General features: G+C 40.2%; 1 protein-coding gene across 2 annotated transcripts in view; it reads right to left on the bottom strand.

The window, feature by feature from the left end:
* The window catches only part of BTBD7 (BTB (POZ) domain containing 7), a 71,557-nt gene that overhangs the window by 52,383 nt on the left and 5,319 nt on the right, over window positions 1-13,855 (bottom strand). Inside the window, exon 3 of one of the 2 annotated variants that reach the window (XM_011991739.1) lies at window positions 10,841-11,922. The exons of the other annotated variant lie outside the window; for it this stretch is intronic. Coding sequence (XP_011847129.1) covers window positions 11,846-11,922 — 77 coding nt within the window. The 3' untranslated portion in view covers window positions 10,841-11,845. Of the gene's footprint in view, window positions 1-10,840; window positions 11,923-13,855 lie in introns of those variants that run through there. 2 annotated transcript variants of the gene reach the window in all.

The raw sequence follows: 13,855 nt of genomic DNA, 5'->3' as shown, positions 1-13,855 counted from the left end.
CCTACTCAGTAGCTGAAAAATTCAGCAGTTCACAACTCTTTGAAAACAAAAGCTAGCCATTTACACCTATACTTTGTTTACTATCCTTAGACCATTACCCCACTAGTGATGAATAGTAAATTATTATAATGGCATTAAAGAATATCATTGAAGGGAAAAACCAAAGCTTTTGGGGTACAGTTATGTAATTATGTTTTTCAGCCAGGCGTGGTAGCTCACGCCTGTAATTCCAGCACTTTGGGAGACCGAGGCGGGTGGATCACTTGAGGTCAGGAGTTCGAGACCAGCCTGGCGAACATGGTGAAATCCCATCTCTACTAAAAACACAAAAAATTAGCCAGGAGTGGTGGCAGACGCCTGTAATTTCAGCTACTTGGGAAGCTGAGGTAGAATCGCTTGAACCCAGGAGATGGAGGTTGCAGTGAGCTGAGATTGCACCATTGCACTCCAGTCTGGGCAACAAGGCTGAAACTCCGTATGTAAAAAAAAAAATGTTTTTCAGAAAACTTTCTGATATCTTCTGGTTGGTTACCTCTTACATATGATCACGTGCTCCCTTCAAAACAGTGCACCTCACAGATGATTTCTTCTCAGAGATCATATTCCCTCTTCCCCTACCTGGGAAAGAGTAGCTCTGGAATCACAGGGACCAGGATTCAAATCTTGGCCTTAACACTTTCTAGCTGTAATATGGTAATGCAATGGTATTTGTTCATCTAAACACATCTAAACATTAAAAAGGTACAGTGAAAGTAAGTATTTTATAACCCTATAGGACCACCGTTGTACATGTGGTCTGCTCTTGACTGAAACATCATCATGTGGTACAAGATTATCTATCCATATAGAAGCATATCTTTCAAGTTTCTGTCCCTTTTAATAGTCTCGGCCATGCATAGTGGCTCAGGCATGTAATCCCAGCACTTAGGTGAGTGACAATATTTTAAATCCCCAGTTCAGCTGTAAATGGAGGACAAACCTACCATAGAGGACAACATGAGTAAAGTGCTTGACAACAGTGCCTGAGAAAGAACAGGTGCTCCACAAATTCTCCTGAACAAATCATTACATACAGCATAAAACTTTTAAAAAGAATTAGTAATTCTGATATAAAATTTACAGATTTCATCTACTTACAGCAGAATGTATGTACTTTTAAAGCCCCCACTATTTTTAGAACATTTCTTATGGTCTTTGCATGCTGCACCCAAAGAGAGCTTTCGGAAAATACAAATGTAATCAGGCCACAAGATTTACCATAGTGAGGATAAAGCCAATTGTCTCAGTTTAGTATACTGAATTATCTTAGAGCCATTTGCCTCTGTTGCCTCATTTCTTGCCATACCTCTCTTTGCAACCTCAGTCTCTCCAGCCAAAAAGGCCTAGCTCTCATTTTTCTCTAGGCCAGTTCCTGCTGCCTGATATGCTCCCTTTCACCTCCAATCTTTGCTTAACTCCTACTCATTATCCAGGTCTCATTCTCTGGGAAGTTTCTGATAATGTTCTCCTGCCTTCCCCTTCCATACTGGGGTCTGGGGCTTCTCGCCCTCCTAGGTACTCCCCCAGCATCCAGTGTTCTATTAGGGCACTCACACTGTAGCTGCCTATCAGTACTTAACACTGGACTATCCTTTTCTTTTCTTCTTCTTTTTTTTTTTTGTAGAGACAGAGTCTCGCTCTGTTGCCAGGTTGGAGTGAAGTGGCATGATCTCAGTTCACTGCAACCTTCGACTCCCAGGTTCAAGCGACTCTCCTGCCTCAGACTCCCGAGCAGCTAGGATTACAGGAGCCCACAACCATGTCCAGCTAATTTTTGTATTTTTAGTAGAGACAGTGTTTCACCATGTTGGCCAGACTGATGGACTATCATTTTCATTACTTTAATCTCAGGATCTGGCATACAGTAAGAGCTCAATAAGTGTTTGTTAAATGAGTGAGTATAGGAATCATGGTGCTAACTCTATACAAAGGGGCTTGAGTTGATAGGCTATATCTTTTTTAGGCCCAATAATGTCCCACTGTTACCTTTATTTGCTTGAAAACTAGGACAGCAGCTGTTCTCACGTTTCCAGACCTAATGTGATGATGAGATTTGTAATACTGTATCCATCTATTTTTATTTAATCTACTGCCTCTAAAAATTTGACATCAAAATGTAGATTAGAAGTGGTGTTCACACCATGGAAAACTTTAGCTTCTTACTATTTTTACTGTTCATACTTATAAACAAAAAACTATCAATCAAGGGTTTAAGATGAGGCATAACAACTAATCATGCAGTTTAGCTTAGAAAAATTTGACTGCTCATAATAGATACAAGCTCAGATGTCAAAAGATTTAGAAACACAAGGTAATGTCCATGTATTTTCCAGAGATAATTTAGTGAATCGGTTTCAAAATTCAGCATTGTTCTTTAATGTAAACAATGTAAACTTCAATTAGAAAGGAACACTGACAATGAAAACCCAATATAAAAACCAAACAAACCACTTCAGGCTGAAGATGAATATCGCTAGAAACAAAGACATTTAAGTGTGCAAATATATTTTCAGTTTTTTGGCACTACTTTCAGATGTATGTATATTTCACCTGTAAATTTTATGACACGTGTATTTGTCAGATGTTTTATAAACATAAACGTCACTAAGTATGAGATAAATAAAAATGTTTTAGTGCCAAGGATCATAACAGAGCTCAAAGTCTTTTAATATATCAAATAATCCCCTTGTGGAGACGTATTTAGTAAGACCAGCCCACGTTAATTTACAAGAGACTAAACATATGAAAACATGGTTGAAGCCAAGCAGTTTCTGGACAGTTAATATTCACTGAGAGTTTTAGCAGTCCCATCATATATATACTCTGAACTAAGAGTCGGTATTCTGAAGATATTATTTATAAAAAGGAACCTTTTTTTTTTTTTTTTTGAAACAGATCTTTCTCTGTCATCCAGGCTGAATCACAGCTCACTGTAGCCTTGACCTTGGTGGACTCAAGTAATCCTCCCATCTCAGCCTTCTGAATGGCTGGGACTATAGGCACCCACCACCATGCCCAGTCAATTTTTGTTTTGTTCTGTTTTTGAGACAGGGTCTTACACTCTGTCACCCAGACTGGAGTGCAGTGTCACGATCTTGGCTCACTACAATCTGCCTCTTGGGCTCCTGATCCTCCCACCTCAGCCTCCCAAATAGCTGGGACCACAGGTGTGTACCACTATCCTGGCTTTTTTTCTTTTTGTAGAGATGGAGTTTCACCATGTTATCCATGCTGATCTCAAACCCCTGGACTCAAGCATCTACCTGCCTTGGCCTCCCAAAATGCTGGGATTACAGACATGAGCCACTGTGCCCTGTCTAATTTTTGTACTTTTTTTTGTAGAGGCAGAGTTTCACCATGTTGCCCAGGCTGGTCTCAAACTCCTGGACTCAGGCCATCCACTTGCCTCAGCCTCCCCAAGTGCTGGGATTAAAGGCATGAGCCGCCTCACCTAGCCAAAAAGGTAGTTTTTGTTGATAGTAGTTATCACAGAGGAGTGAGATTTTATAGTTCTTAAGCACTTTTAGTAGTATCTGTGTTATCTGACTACCTGACCTATTACTTATATTTTTAGACAGTAACTTAAAAAATATCAGTTATTCAAAAGTAAACTCTATATATACTGACATAAACATTTTCCCAGGGTTTATTATGAAAAAAAGTAATATATATAGTGTGATGCTATTTATAACAGAATAAGATATGCACGTTAAATACACACACAGACATGCACATATAAAGATTTGTAAGGAAAACCATCAAACTGTTCACAGTATGTCACTAAAAAGGATTTGGGAAAAGCATTGTTAGTAGGCGAAAATACACTTTCTGCAATGTTTCTGTATCATTTCTTTTTTCACCCAGCAATGAGCATGAACTGTTTTTGAAATGAATTAATTCAGAGGTAAAGTTTTACTAGAGAGTTATTACAGGAGATGGTTTATTTATGAATGTTATCAATTGTATTATCTAAAGTCTGCTGAAGTGCAAAGTATACATGAAGCTTGATCACTGAGTGTAGAGTAGGTGCTCAATACATTCTTGTTTTGAAGTTCATCTTTTGATCTGTTGAAGTAGCCTTGGAGAGGTAGCAACTTAGGATTTGTTACCTCATTTCTATTACAGGAAGCATAATAGCAGTTACCACATAGGTTACTTTAAAGATTAAGTGAGGTATTCCATAAAAAGAGCTTAGTACAGTGTTTTCACAGTAACAGCTAAGTAATATCATTATCAATCTATCTTAATTCTTGGAATAGCTTCTTTTCCACTTCTACAACTAGAAGTAAACAATTGTTACATCTCATGATAGTCTTCCTCTGGATATTTTAGAAGATAAAAGCAATGCTTTTTTTTTTTTTTTTGAGACTGAGTCTCGCTCTGTCGCCCAGGCTGGAGTGCAGCGGTGCGATCTCGGCTCACTACAACTTCTGCCTCCCGGGTTCAAGCGAGTCTCCTGCCTCAGCCTCCCAAGTAGCTGGGATTACAGGCGTCCGCCACCACACCTGGCTAATTTTTGTATTTTTAGTAGAGATGGGGTTTCACGATGTTGGCCAGGCTGGTCTCGAACTACTGATCGCGTGATCTGCCTGCCTTGGCCTCCCCAAGTGTTGGAATTACAGGTGTGAGCCACTGAACCTAGCCTGTGCTTGGTTTTAAGACAGAAACTTCAACTCTATCTCAACTATGAGTTTGAAAAGCCAGGATATTTGTTCAATGCAGAAGTTCTTCCTTCCTTCTGCCATTTTCCCTCTTTAGTCAGTATTGCCCTCCTACCCAGTCCTATTTTCCTTATACCAAATCACCTGTATGTCAGACTTCATTCATTTTGTATTCCTTGGGGATGGAAGGCACCACACCTGGCCTCAATTGATGTTAATTATTCTATTTTACTTTGAAAGTCATATATACATGGTGATATGTGCAAGCTGTAGTGAAGAACGTGTATCTCAATAATTCAAGACAAATGAGATGCCCTAAGTTTACAAAGTCTGCTATTTTGCCTTCTCCCTCCATCTTTTGAATTTTATTATCAGAGAAAAGGTTTTGCTTGTTGAGAAAGCTTCTAACTAAACTTTGTATAATTTCTGTTGTTGCTGTTGTTTGTTTCGAGACATAGTCTGGCTCTGTCGCCCAGGCTGGAGTGCAGTGGCACGATCTCAGCTCACTGAAACCTCTGCCTCCTGGGCTCAAGTTATCCTCCCACCTCAGCCTCCTGAGGAGCTGCGACTATAAGCGTGTGCCACCACTCAGCTAATTTCTTTGTATTTTTTTTAAGAGACGTGGCTTTGCATGTTGCCAGGCTTGTCTTGAACTCCTGAGCTCAAGCTATCCGCCCGCCGTGGCCTCCTGAGGAGCTGAGACTATAAGCATGTGCCACCACACTCAGCTAATTTCTTTGTATTTTTTTTTAGAGATGTGGTCTTGCCATGTTGCCTGGCTTGTCTTGAACTCCTGAGCTCAAGTTATCCTCCCACCTCAGCCTCCTGAGGAGCTGAGACAATAAGCGTGTGCCACCACACTCAGCTAATTTCTTTGTATTTTTTTTTAAGAGACATGGTTTTGCCACGTTGCCAGGCTTGTCTTGAACTCCTGAGCTCAAGCTATCCGCCCGCTGTGGCCTCCCAAGTGTTGGGATTACAAGCGTGCCAATTTTGCATTATTTTAAATAAAAAGAAATTTAGACATTTAATAGATTCTACTACAAACTAACAGTGCATATTTTAGAGATATCATTTCTTGGTTATAGCTACAAGGTACCTGATATTTATTTACATTTTAAAAGTCATATAACAAGCTATAAAATTTATTTATATACAATGTTTTATTTTGGTTTGGTTTTGAGACAGAGTCTCTCGCTCTATCACCCAGGCTGGAGTGCAATAGCAGGATCTCAGCTCACTGTAATCTCCACCTCCCCCGTTCAAGCAATTCTCATGCCTCAGCCACCAGACTAGCTGGGATTACAGATGTGCACCACCATGCCTGGCTGATTTTTGTATTTTTAGTAGAGATGGGGTTTCACTATGTTGGTCAGGCTGGTCTCAAACTCCTGGCCTTAAGTGATCTGCCTGCTTCGGCCTCCGAAAGTGCTGGGATTATAGGCATGAGCCATTGCACCAGGCCTATACAATGTCTTCTAAGTATACAAATAAGGGTGAATAAACATTCCACTTTCAAAGACAAAGAAATACTAGCAACTCCTTAAAATTTTCTTTTCTCTTAATAAACAGGATAAGTAAGAAACAAAAAGATACTTAATTTAGATTAAGAATTTCCAAGTTACCTTAACATTCTGAGTTATATAATTTCCCATAAATTTAATTCTCATTATTACTATACATTTTTATTAATAAATTTTAGATACATAATTCGTTCCTTGATCTAAATTATAAATCAGTGCAGAATAAAAGACTGCCTCTGGATTAAACTTTTTTTGGCTTCAAAAGATGAACAGCATTAAACTGGCTTTTGAGGATTTTCTAAATTCAACTGATAATCTATTTTAAATCAATGAACCGACAAGTAAACACTTAGTTGATGAGACAGGTTTTCTGACACTGAACTTAAACCGTGAATTAAATGGTAGAGAGTTATACCATTTAGACCATACCTAAACTTACTTTTATAAATAACACTTCATATTTTGTTCCTATTCTGGGGTTAAGTGCTTTCATTTTGTTTGCAACTCCTAGGGATAAAATTTATTACAACCCCTGCTATCCCACTCCCCCACTTTTTTTTTTTTTTTTTAAAAGAAAAGGTTACTCAGCTTTCAAAGGTATTAAAAATAATTCCAAACATGTAACTGACAGTGTACTAAGAACAAAGCAGTGTGCTAGGTTCTCAGGTTATTCAAAGATGACCAAGATTTTGATAAACAACTTTGGGAGCACACAATACACTAAGTGATAGAGGAAATGAGACAGGTACCTAGGTAATTCCAAAACAAGTTAGACGATATAAAACCCTAAGAAAAAAAGTGTTTTAGAAATTCTAAGGATGTAGAAAATACTTTTAACCTGGAATGGCTAAGCAAAACAAGGAAAGTAAGCATGTGAGTTTGGTCTTAAAGGTTAGGGTAGGATTTGGACATTTAATGATCAAAACCAAAGATACCCCAGACAAATGAAAAGTGAGAGCAGAAGGTGAGATGTGAAGAGTTTGTAGTCTATATGAAAAATGATTTAAGTTTTAAAACAAAACATGCAATATTATAATATATATAAAAAATATATTAAAAAAAAAATAAATATATATATAAATATATATATATATTTTTTTGAGACGGAGTCTCACTCTGTCACCCAGGATGGAGTGCAGTAGTGCGATCTCACTCACTGCAAACTCCACCTCCCAGGTTCAAGTTATTCTGCCTCAGCCTCCTGAGTAGCTGGGACTACAGGCACCCACTACCACGCCCGGCTAATTTTTGTATTTTTAGCAGAGACGGGGTTTCACCATATTGGCCATGGCTGGTCTCGATCTCCCGACCCTATGATTCGCCCACCTTGGCCTTACAAAGTGCTGGGATCATAGCCGTGAGCACCACGCCCAGCTTATACTTTATATTTTTTAATTTTTATTTTTTTGTTTTTGAGACAGGGTCTCACTCTGTCCCCCAGGTTGCAGCGCAGTGGCATAGTCTTGGTTTACTGCAGACTCCACCTTGCGGGCTCAAGAGATCCTACCACCTCAGCCTCCTGAGTAGCTAGGACTATGGGCATGTGCCACCATGCCCAGCTAATTTTTGTATTTTTTGTAGAGACAGGGTTTCCCCATGTTGGCCAGAATGTTCTCAAACTCCTAGACTCATGCGATCCACCCGCCACGGCCTCCCAAAGTGCTGCAACTACAGGCGTGAGCCACTGTGCCTGGCCTATTTTTATCTTTTTATTAAAACTTTTTTTGTGTGTAGAGATGGGGGTCTTACATTGTTGTCCAGGCTGATCTTGAACTCCTGGACTCAAGCAAGCCACTGGCCTCGGCCTCCCAAAGTGCCAGGATTACAGGCATGCGACACTGTGCCTGGCCTACATATTATACTTCATAACTGTACTCATAATTTTGAGTAATGTTTTTCAAATGTTATATTTTATTACGATTAGAGATATATAACAACTTCAGAGTCACTTGAACTGACATTCACGAAACTGAGATTAACTCTTCATCTATGTTGCATGTTTGAAACCTGCATTTAGTATTCTGATCTGTTGATAATGGTCTTTAGCTTGGTCCCATTCTTCTCTAGGAAGTCCATTCAGATAAATTTGCTGAAGAGGAAACAATTCTAGACAGAAGTAAAATAAACTACCAACTTGATAGAACTGAGACAGAGGGAAGAGTGTCCATATGTAGACAGTGGAGGCTGGGAAGAGGGAGAAATGGATGAGTGAGTGGGGACAGTAAGTCTTTGCTATTTTGCATTTGTTTCAAGTCACACACTCTTGGAAAGTGACCAAGTTGCTAAGGGAAAAAACGAGGTCATTGCTTTCAGTTGCTTCTCTGGTAGATTTTTAATTCAATAAAATATAATCACATCCATTATGACTAAAAATATGGGCAAATGCATTACAGAGTCCATTTTGGAACTAAAGTTATAAATAAATTTCATATTGTAAAGATTGAAAAATGCATTTTTGATCAAGATGAAAAAACAAAATCTGCAGTTTGAAGTCTACAGTAAAATGTCTTGCACTGGAAATATGCCTGTAGATGTTGGTGCTAATTCTGGGGTATTTTGCTTTGAGGTCAACAGTATTTGTGACAAGGATGGTTAAAGTTCATGAGTTAATCTACAGTTCTCCTAAACAATGAACTTTTCCTCAAAAAATTACCAATGAATGGTATACTCTTACTGTTCTCACATTTGCAGAGCTGTTTACCCAGTATATGCTAAGGTCATTATGAAAAGTCAAAGTGATCAAACAAGTGGTCCTTCTTTGGAGACTCTTCCAATCTAGTCATCTCTTTTGGAATTTTAAATGCTAGTCTTTTAAATATAGGTACTGCTACCAATCAGGCTTCTTACACTGCAATAGCGGAAAACAACTCTAGTTGGCTTAGAGAAAAGCAATTCATCCGAAAGGACACTGTTAATCCACAGTGTTGCTGGGGAAAGCTGGAGACCCAGCTCAGTAGCCATGGAATAAGGAAGGCTGCAGAATGAGGACTCCACCACACAGAAGCCCAGTGAAGACCCTGAGTTGCCCTGGGACCCTGGCCACTAAAGCTCCTACATTCTGTCCCTGGATAGTGAATGTCATCAATGGCACCACTGCCATGGCCTTCTCTCCTTTTCCACTAGATGTTGCTGCCCCACTCTGCTTCCAGAAAAAATTCTCTATAGTCCTTGCTTTTCTATACCACCAACCCTGACAACAGAAGGCTAGAGAAGAAAGTATATGACCTTTAAGGCTTTTCTACTGGGAGTTGGGCTCTGCCTCCTATGAAGACCTACACAGTGAGACTAGGAAGAAGGTCCTAATGCTGGGCAGCCTGAAAAGTCAAATGACCAATATAGGAATGCTATCTCTTCAGGAAACAATGGCTGAAACAGTACAAAGCCCCTGTTCTCTGGCTAAGTGCTCTGAAGCAAAGTTTGAGTGAGCTACCCAGATCCCTGACCCCACAGCTTTAAATCTCCTGAGCCCACATGACCCCCCACCCAAGTCAGGGGTAATGATTTGTTGTTCAGCAACAAATCCGGCTCACAGCTGAGGCTCCTACAAGTTGATGTTTCAATCACTAGTCTTCTGTTTTGCTCCTAAGAGTAGGCCACAGCCTCCCACCCTCATCCCTGGAAGTTGGGTCTCATATTTCTCCCTTCTCCTACCATGCCCAAATTCCTGGGCTAGGGTCAGAAGAGCTGGTTACAGCTGAGTTACAGCTTCATGACTTCCAAACCTGGGAAAAGGCTAGTTAATAATCTCTGAGCCCCACCACATTCATAGGCTGACAAGATGACCAATGGAGGTAAGTAACAGCCCTCTGTACCTCAAAGATATGATAAAGTCTCCAGTTCTTTAGGATTGTGGCCTTCTCTTGGTCTCTCTGGTTCTTATGGGCACTGATGTCGTATCTTTATTAGTTTTGCGCCAGGCGTGGTGGCTCACGCCTATAATACCAGCACTTTGGGAGGCTGAGATGGGTGGATTACCTGAGGTCAGGAGCTTGAGACCAGCCTGGCCAACATAGCGGAACCCCGTCTCTACTGAAAATACAAAAAATTACCCAGGCATGGTGGCAGGCGCCTGTAATTCCAGCTACTTGGGGGACTGAGGCAGGAGAATCGCTTGAACCTGGGAGGCCGAGGTTGAAGTGAGCCAAGATTGGGCCATTGCACTCCAGCCTGGGTGACAGAGCGAGACTGTCTCAAAAAAAAAAAAGAAAAAAAAAGAAAAGAAAAAAAAAGTTAAACTTGTAATCAAAGTAGCATATGCTCATCATTTAAAAAGTCTGGTAGTAACACAATGCTAACCCTAAGCGCCCCCCGCCCCCCACCCCATCCTATATCCCTTCCACTGTCAGTTCTGCTCCCCAGAGGTAACTACTCTCAATTCTTTAGTTCTTTCTTCTAATATTTACCTCTCTATATTACTATTTTTATGAAATCAATATTCAGTGTTTATAATTAAATAGTGCTTACAGCTGAGCCATGCTGTGTATTAAAATTATATATTCTTTCATATGTAAGGTTAAATTTATCTTGGCAATATTCATTTCTTCTTTTTCCACTTGCTTCATTTTCTATGAACCTATTGCTAATTCTTCATAAATGCACCACAAGAGTCATCAAATCGCTTTGTCATTTGCTATTTAATGTTCAAACATTGAAAGTAACTGATTTCTTCCCAGACACCTCTTTCCTTGGAGCCTTTCACCCTCCCGCTCTGGGCTAGACTGAATGCCCACTAGACCTACTGTGTGGCTGATGCCTGGGATCTCCCTTTGCTTCCTTTCTGTGCTGGACTCCATTTTCTAGATCCTTCACTTCTTTGTTCTTGGTTTGCTTCGTCATTTGGTGGAATACATTCCCAGCAGCTGCCTGAGTGGGGAAGCAGGGGAAATATCCCTACTCAGGCAGTTTTTTGAGGTATGACTGAAAAATGCCTTTATTTAGCCTTACACTTGATTGACTATTTGGCTAAATATAGGATTTTGTGTTTAAAATAATTTTCCATCAGCTTTTGGAAGGCACTACTTCACTGTATTGTGGTATTCAGTTGTTGCTACTGAAAATTTCAATACCATCTGATTCCTATTTCTTTGCACGGAACCTAATTTTTCTCCTCCCTGAAACATTTTAAAATTGTCTCTTTTTCCCTAGTGTTCTGAAAAAGAAACTTTTAATATAGAAATTCCTTTAGTTTTGGAAATATTTCTTATATTACTCCTTAGATACTGTCTTCTCTTCACTTTTCTCTGGTATATATATATCTAAAGCCACTATTTGTTAGATATTAGACCCTGGATGAATACTCTAATTTTCTTATTTGTCTCCACTCATCTCTTCATTATTATTTACTTTCTAGATTTCCTCAACTGTACCTTTCAATGCTTCCATTATATCTTTCATTTCTGCTATCTTATTTTGAAGAGCTCCTGTTTTTACTGTAATAGCATCCTGCTTATGTCTCACTGATTCCATAAAAAGTTCTTTTATATAAGGATATTTTGATTCTACTGAAGTTTTTCTTCTGCTCCCTTCATTGTCTGTTTCCTCCAGGACTTTGTTCTTTTTGCTCTGATCTCTGTCTCAATTTGGAAGCTTTCCTCAAATGTCCAGTTATCCTTGGATGGGTTTTCATTTGTAAGACTGAGGCAGTAAACAGCTGTTTGAAAGCTCTGCTGCACAGGCAGGCCTGCTGACTGTAGTCTCCTCTGTAAAACAAATGGAAGGCAAGCTGGCTTTTTCATTGTATAACCCCTGAGTGTAATTTCATTGTGGAAACCCAAAACATCAGTATCTGTAAGTATACATACTTTTGAGCTGTTCACCATTTCCAGGACTCCAGTTTCGTCTTGTATTTGTGCCTGGCTGGTATTACAGCAGGGGTTAAGGAAGTAGGTGATTTCACCATAGGGTTTCACATAATTATAGATTTCAACCCTGTGCCGCATCCCTATCCTCCTCTGTAGCTATTTCTAGATTTGGAATCTAATTTCTTTAGAAAATTCAGAAAATTTTAGAAAATCTCAGGTCTCCTGTGTTTTGTTGTGGGGGCAGTTGCAAGTGATAGTAATGCAAGAATAGACAAATGGACCACTGGGACAAAATGGAGACTCAGTACTGATGCATGAATACAATCCATGCATACACAGCAGCTTTAAGAGTGGCACAAATCAGGAAGGGAAATGGATTTTTTCATAGGGAGTACTTGGTTCACTATACGGAGAAGAACAAAACCACATCCTTTTCTAATACCATATATAAAGATGAATTCCAGGGTGGGGAAGAGGGTCTGATCACTCAGTTTTCAGACTTATAATCAACTCTTTTTAATTCTATGCTATGCATATCCCTTCTTTCCAGACTACTTAGTTCCACCTGGCCTGAGCCATGCCAGAGCTCTAACAGGTGAACTGCCTTCCTTCTCCTCAGTAGCCCCCTTTACAGCATCTAATTACAGGCTGCTCCTCTGTTAAGCCAGTAATCAAGTCTCTATCTGCTTTCCATTTTCCAAAATTTCAGCATCTTCTTCCCCATTGTTGTTTTCTTCTTAGGTATCTTTGTCTCTTTGTCCTTGAGAGTTTATATTTGTTTTATTCCTTCACTATAATAATAGCGCTTTGAAGGAAATAAAATTAAACATATTCAATTTGTTATGTTTAAATGAAAATCAAGTGAAGTTAAATCTAGTCCTAAATGCCACGCCTGTAAGTTGAGGCCCTGTTATCTACTTGAGATTGCCTACTGCCTGCTCCTCCCTACTGATACAAAACACAATCTCTGTGTAGACCAAGAACCCAACCCGCCCGGCTTCTTTTTTTTTTTTTTTTTTTTTGAGACAGTCTCATTCAGTTGCCCAGGCTTGGAGTGTAGTGGCGTGATCTCGACTTACTGCAACCTCTGCCTCCTAGGTTTAAGCAATTATTGTGCCTCAGCCTCCCTAGTAGCTGGGATTACAGGTACGCACCACCACGCCCAGCTAATTTTTGTAGTTTTTAGTAGAGACGGGGTTTCACCATGTTGGCCAGGCTGGTCTCGAACTCCTGACTTCAGGTGATCTGCCTGCCTTGGCCTCCCAAAGTGCTGGAATTACAGGTGTTTGAACCACTGCACCTGGCCCCAAGAATCCTTTCTTTTACCCACTTGCCAAACCACTCTAGCAGTCTGCCTATACTGCCTTTTTATTTTATTTTTTTGAGATGGAGTCTCACTCTGTCGCCCAGGTTGGAGTGTAGTGGCGCAATCTCAGCTCATTGCAAGCTCCGCCTCCTGGGTTCACACCATTCTCCTGCCTCAGCCTCCCAAGTAGCTGGGACTACAGGCACCCACCATCATGCCTGGCTAATTTTTTGTATTTGTAGTAGAGATGAGGGTTTCACCTTGTTAGCCAGGATAGTCTTGATCTCCTGACCTCGTGATCTGCCTGCCTTGGCCGCCCAAAGTGCTGGGGTTACAGGCGTGAGCCACTGTACTCGGCCTTTTTTTTTTTAAGACAAAGTCTCACTCTATCACCTGGGCTGGAGAGGAGTGATGCAATCTTGGCTCACTGCCACCTTCTCCTCCTGGTTCAAGAAATTCTAGTGCCTCAGCCTCCTGAGTAGCTGGGATTACAGGTGTGTGACACCACACCCAGCTAATTTTTTT

Source organism: Mandrillus leucophaeus, unplaced genomic scaffold (genome assembly GCF_000951045.1).
Source record: "Mandrillus leucophaeus isolate KB7577 unplaced genomic scaffold, Mleu.le_1.0 Scaffold4, whole genome shotgun sequence".
In the NCBI taxonomy this organism is placed as follows: Eukaryota; Metazoa; Chordata; class Mammalia; order Primates; family Cercopithecidae; genus Mandrillus; species Mandrillus leucophaeus.
This window is presented reverse-complemented; position numbering and strand designations above follow the sequence as displayed.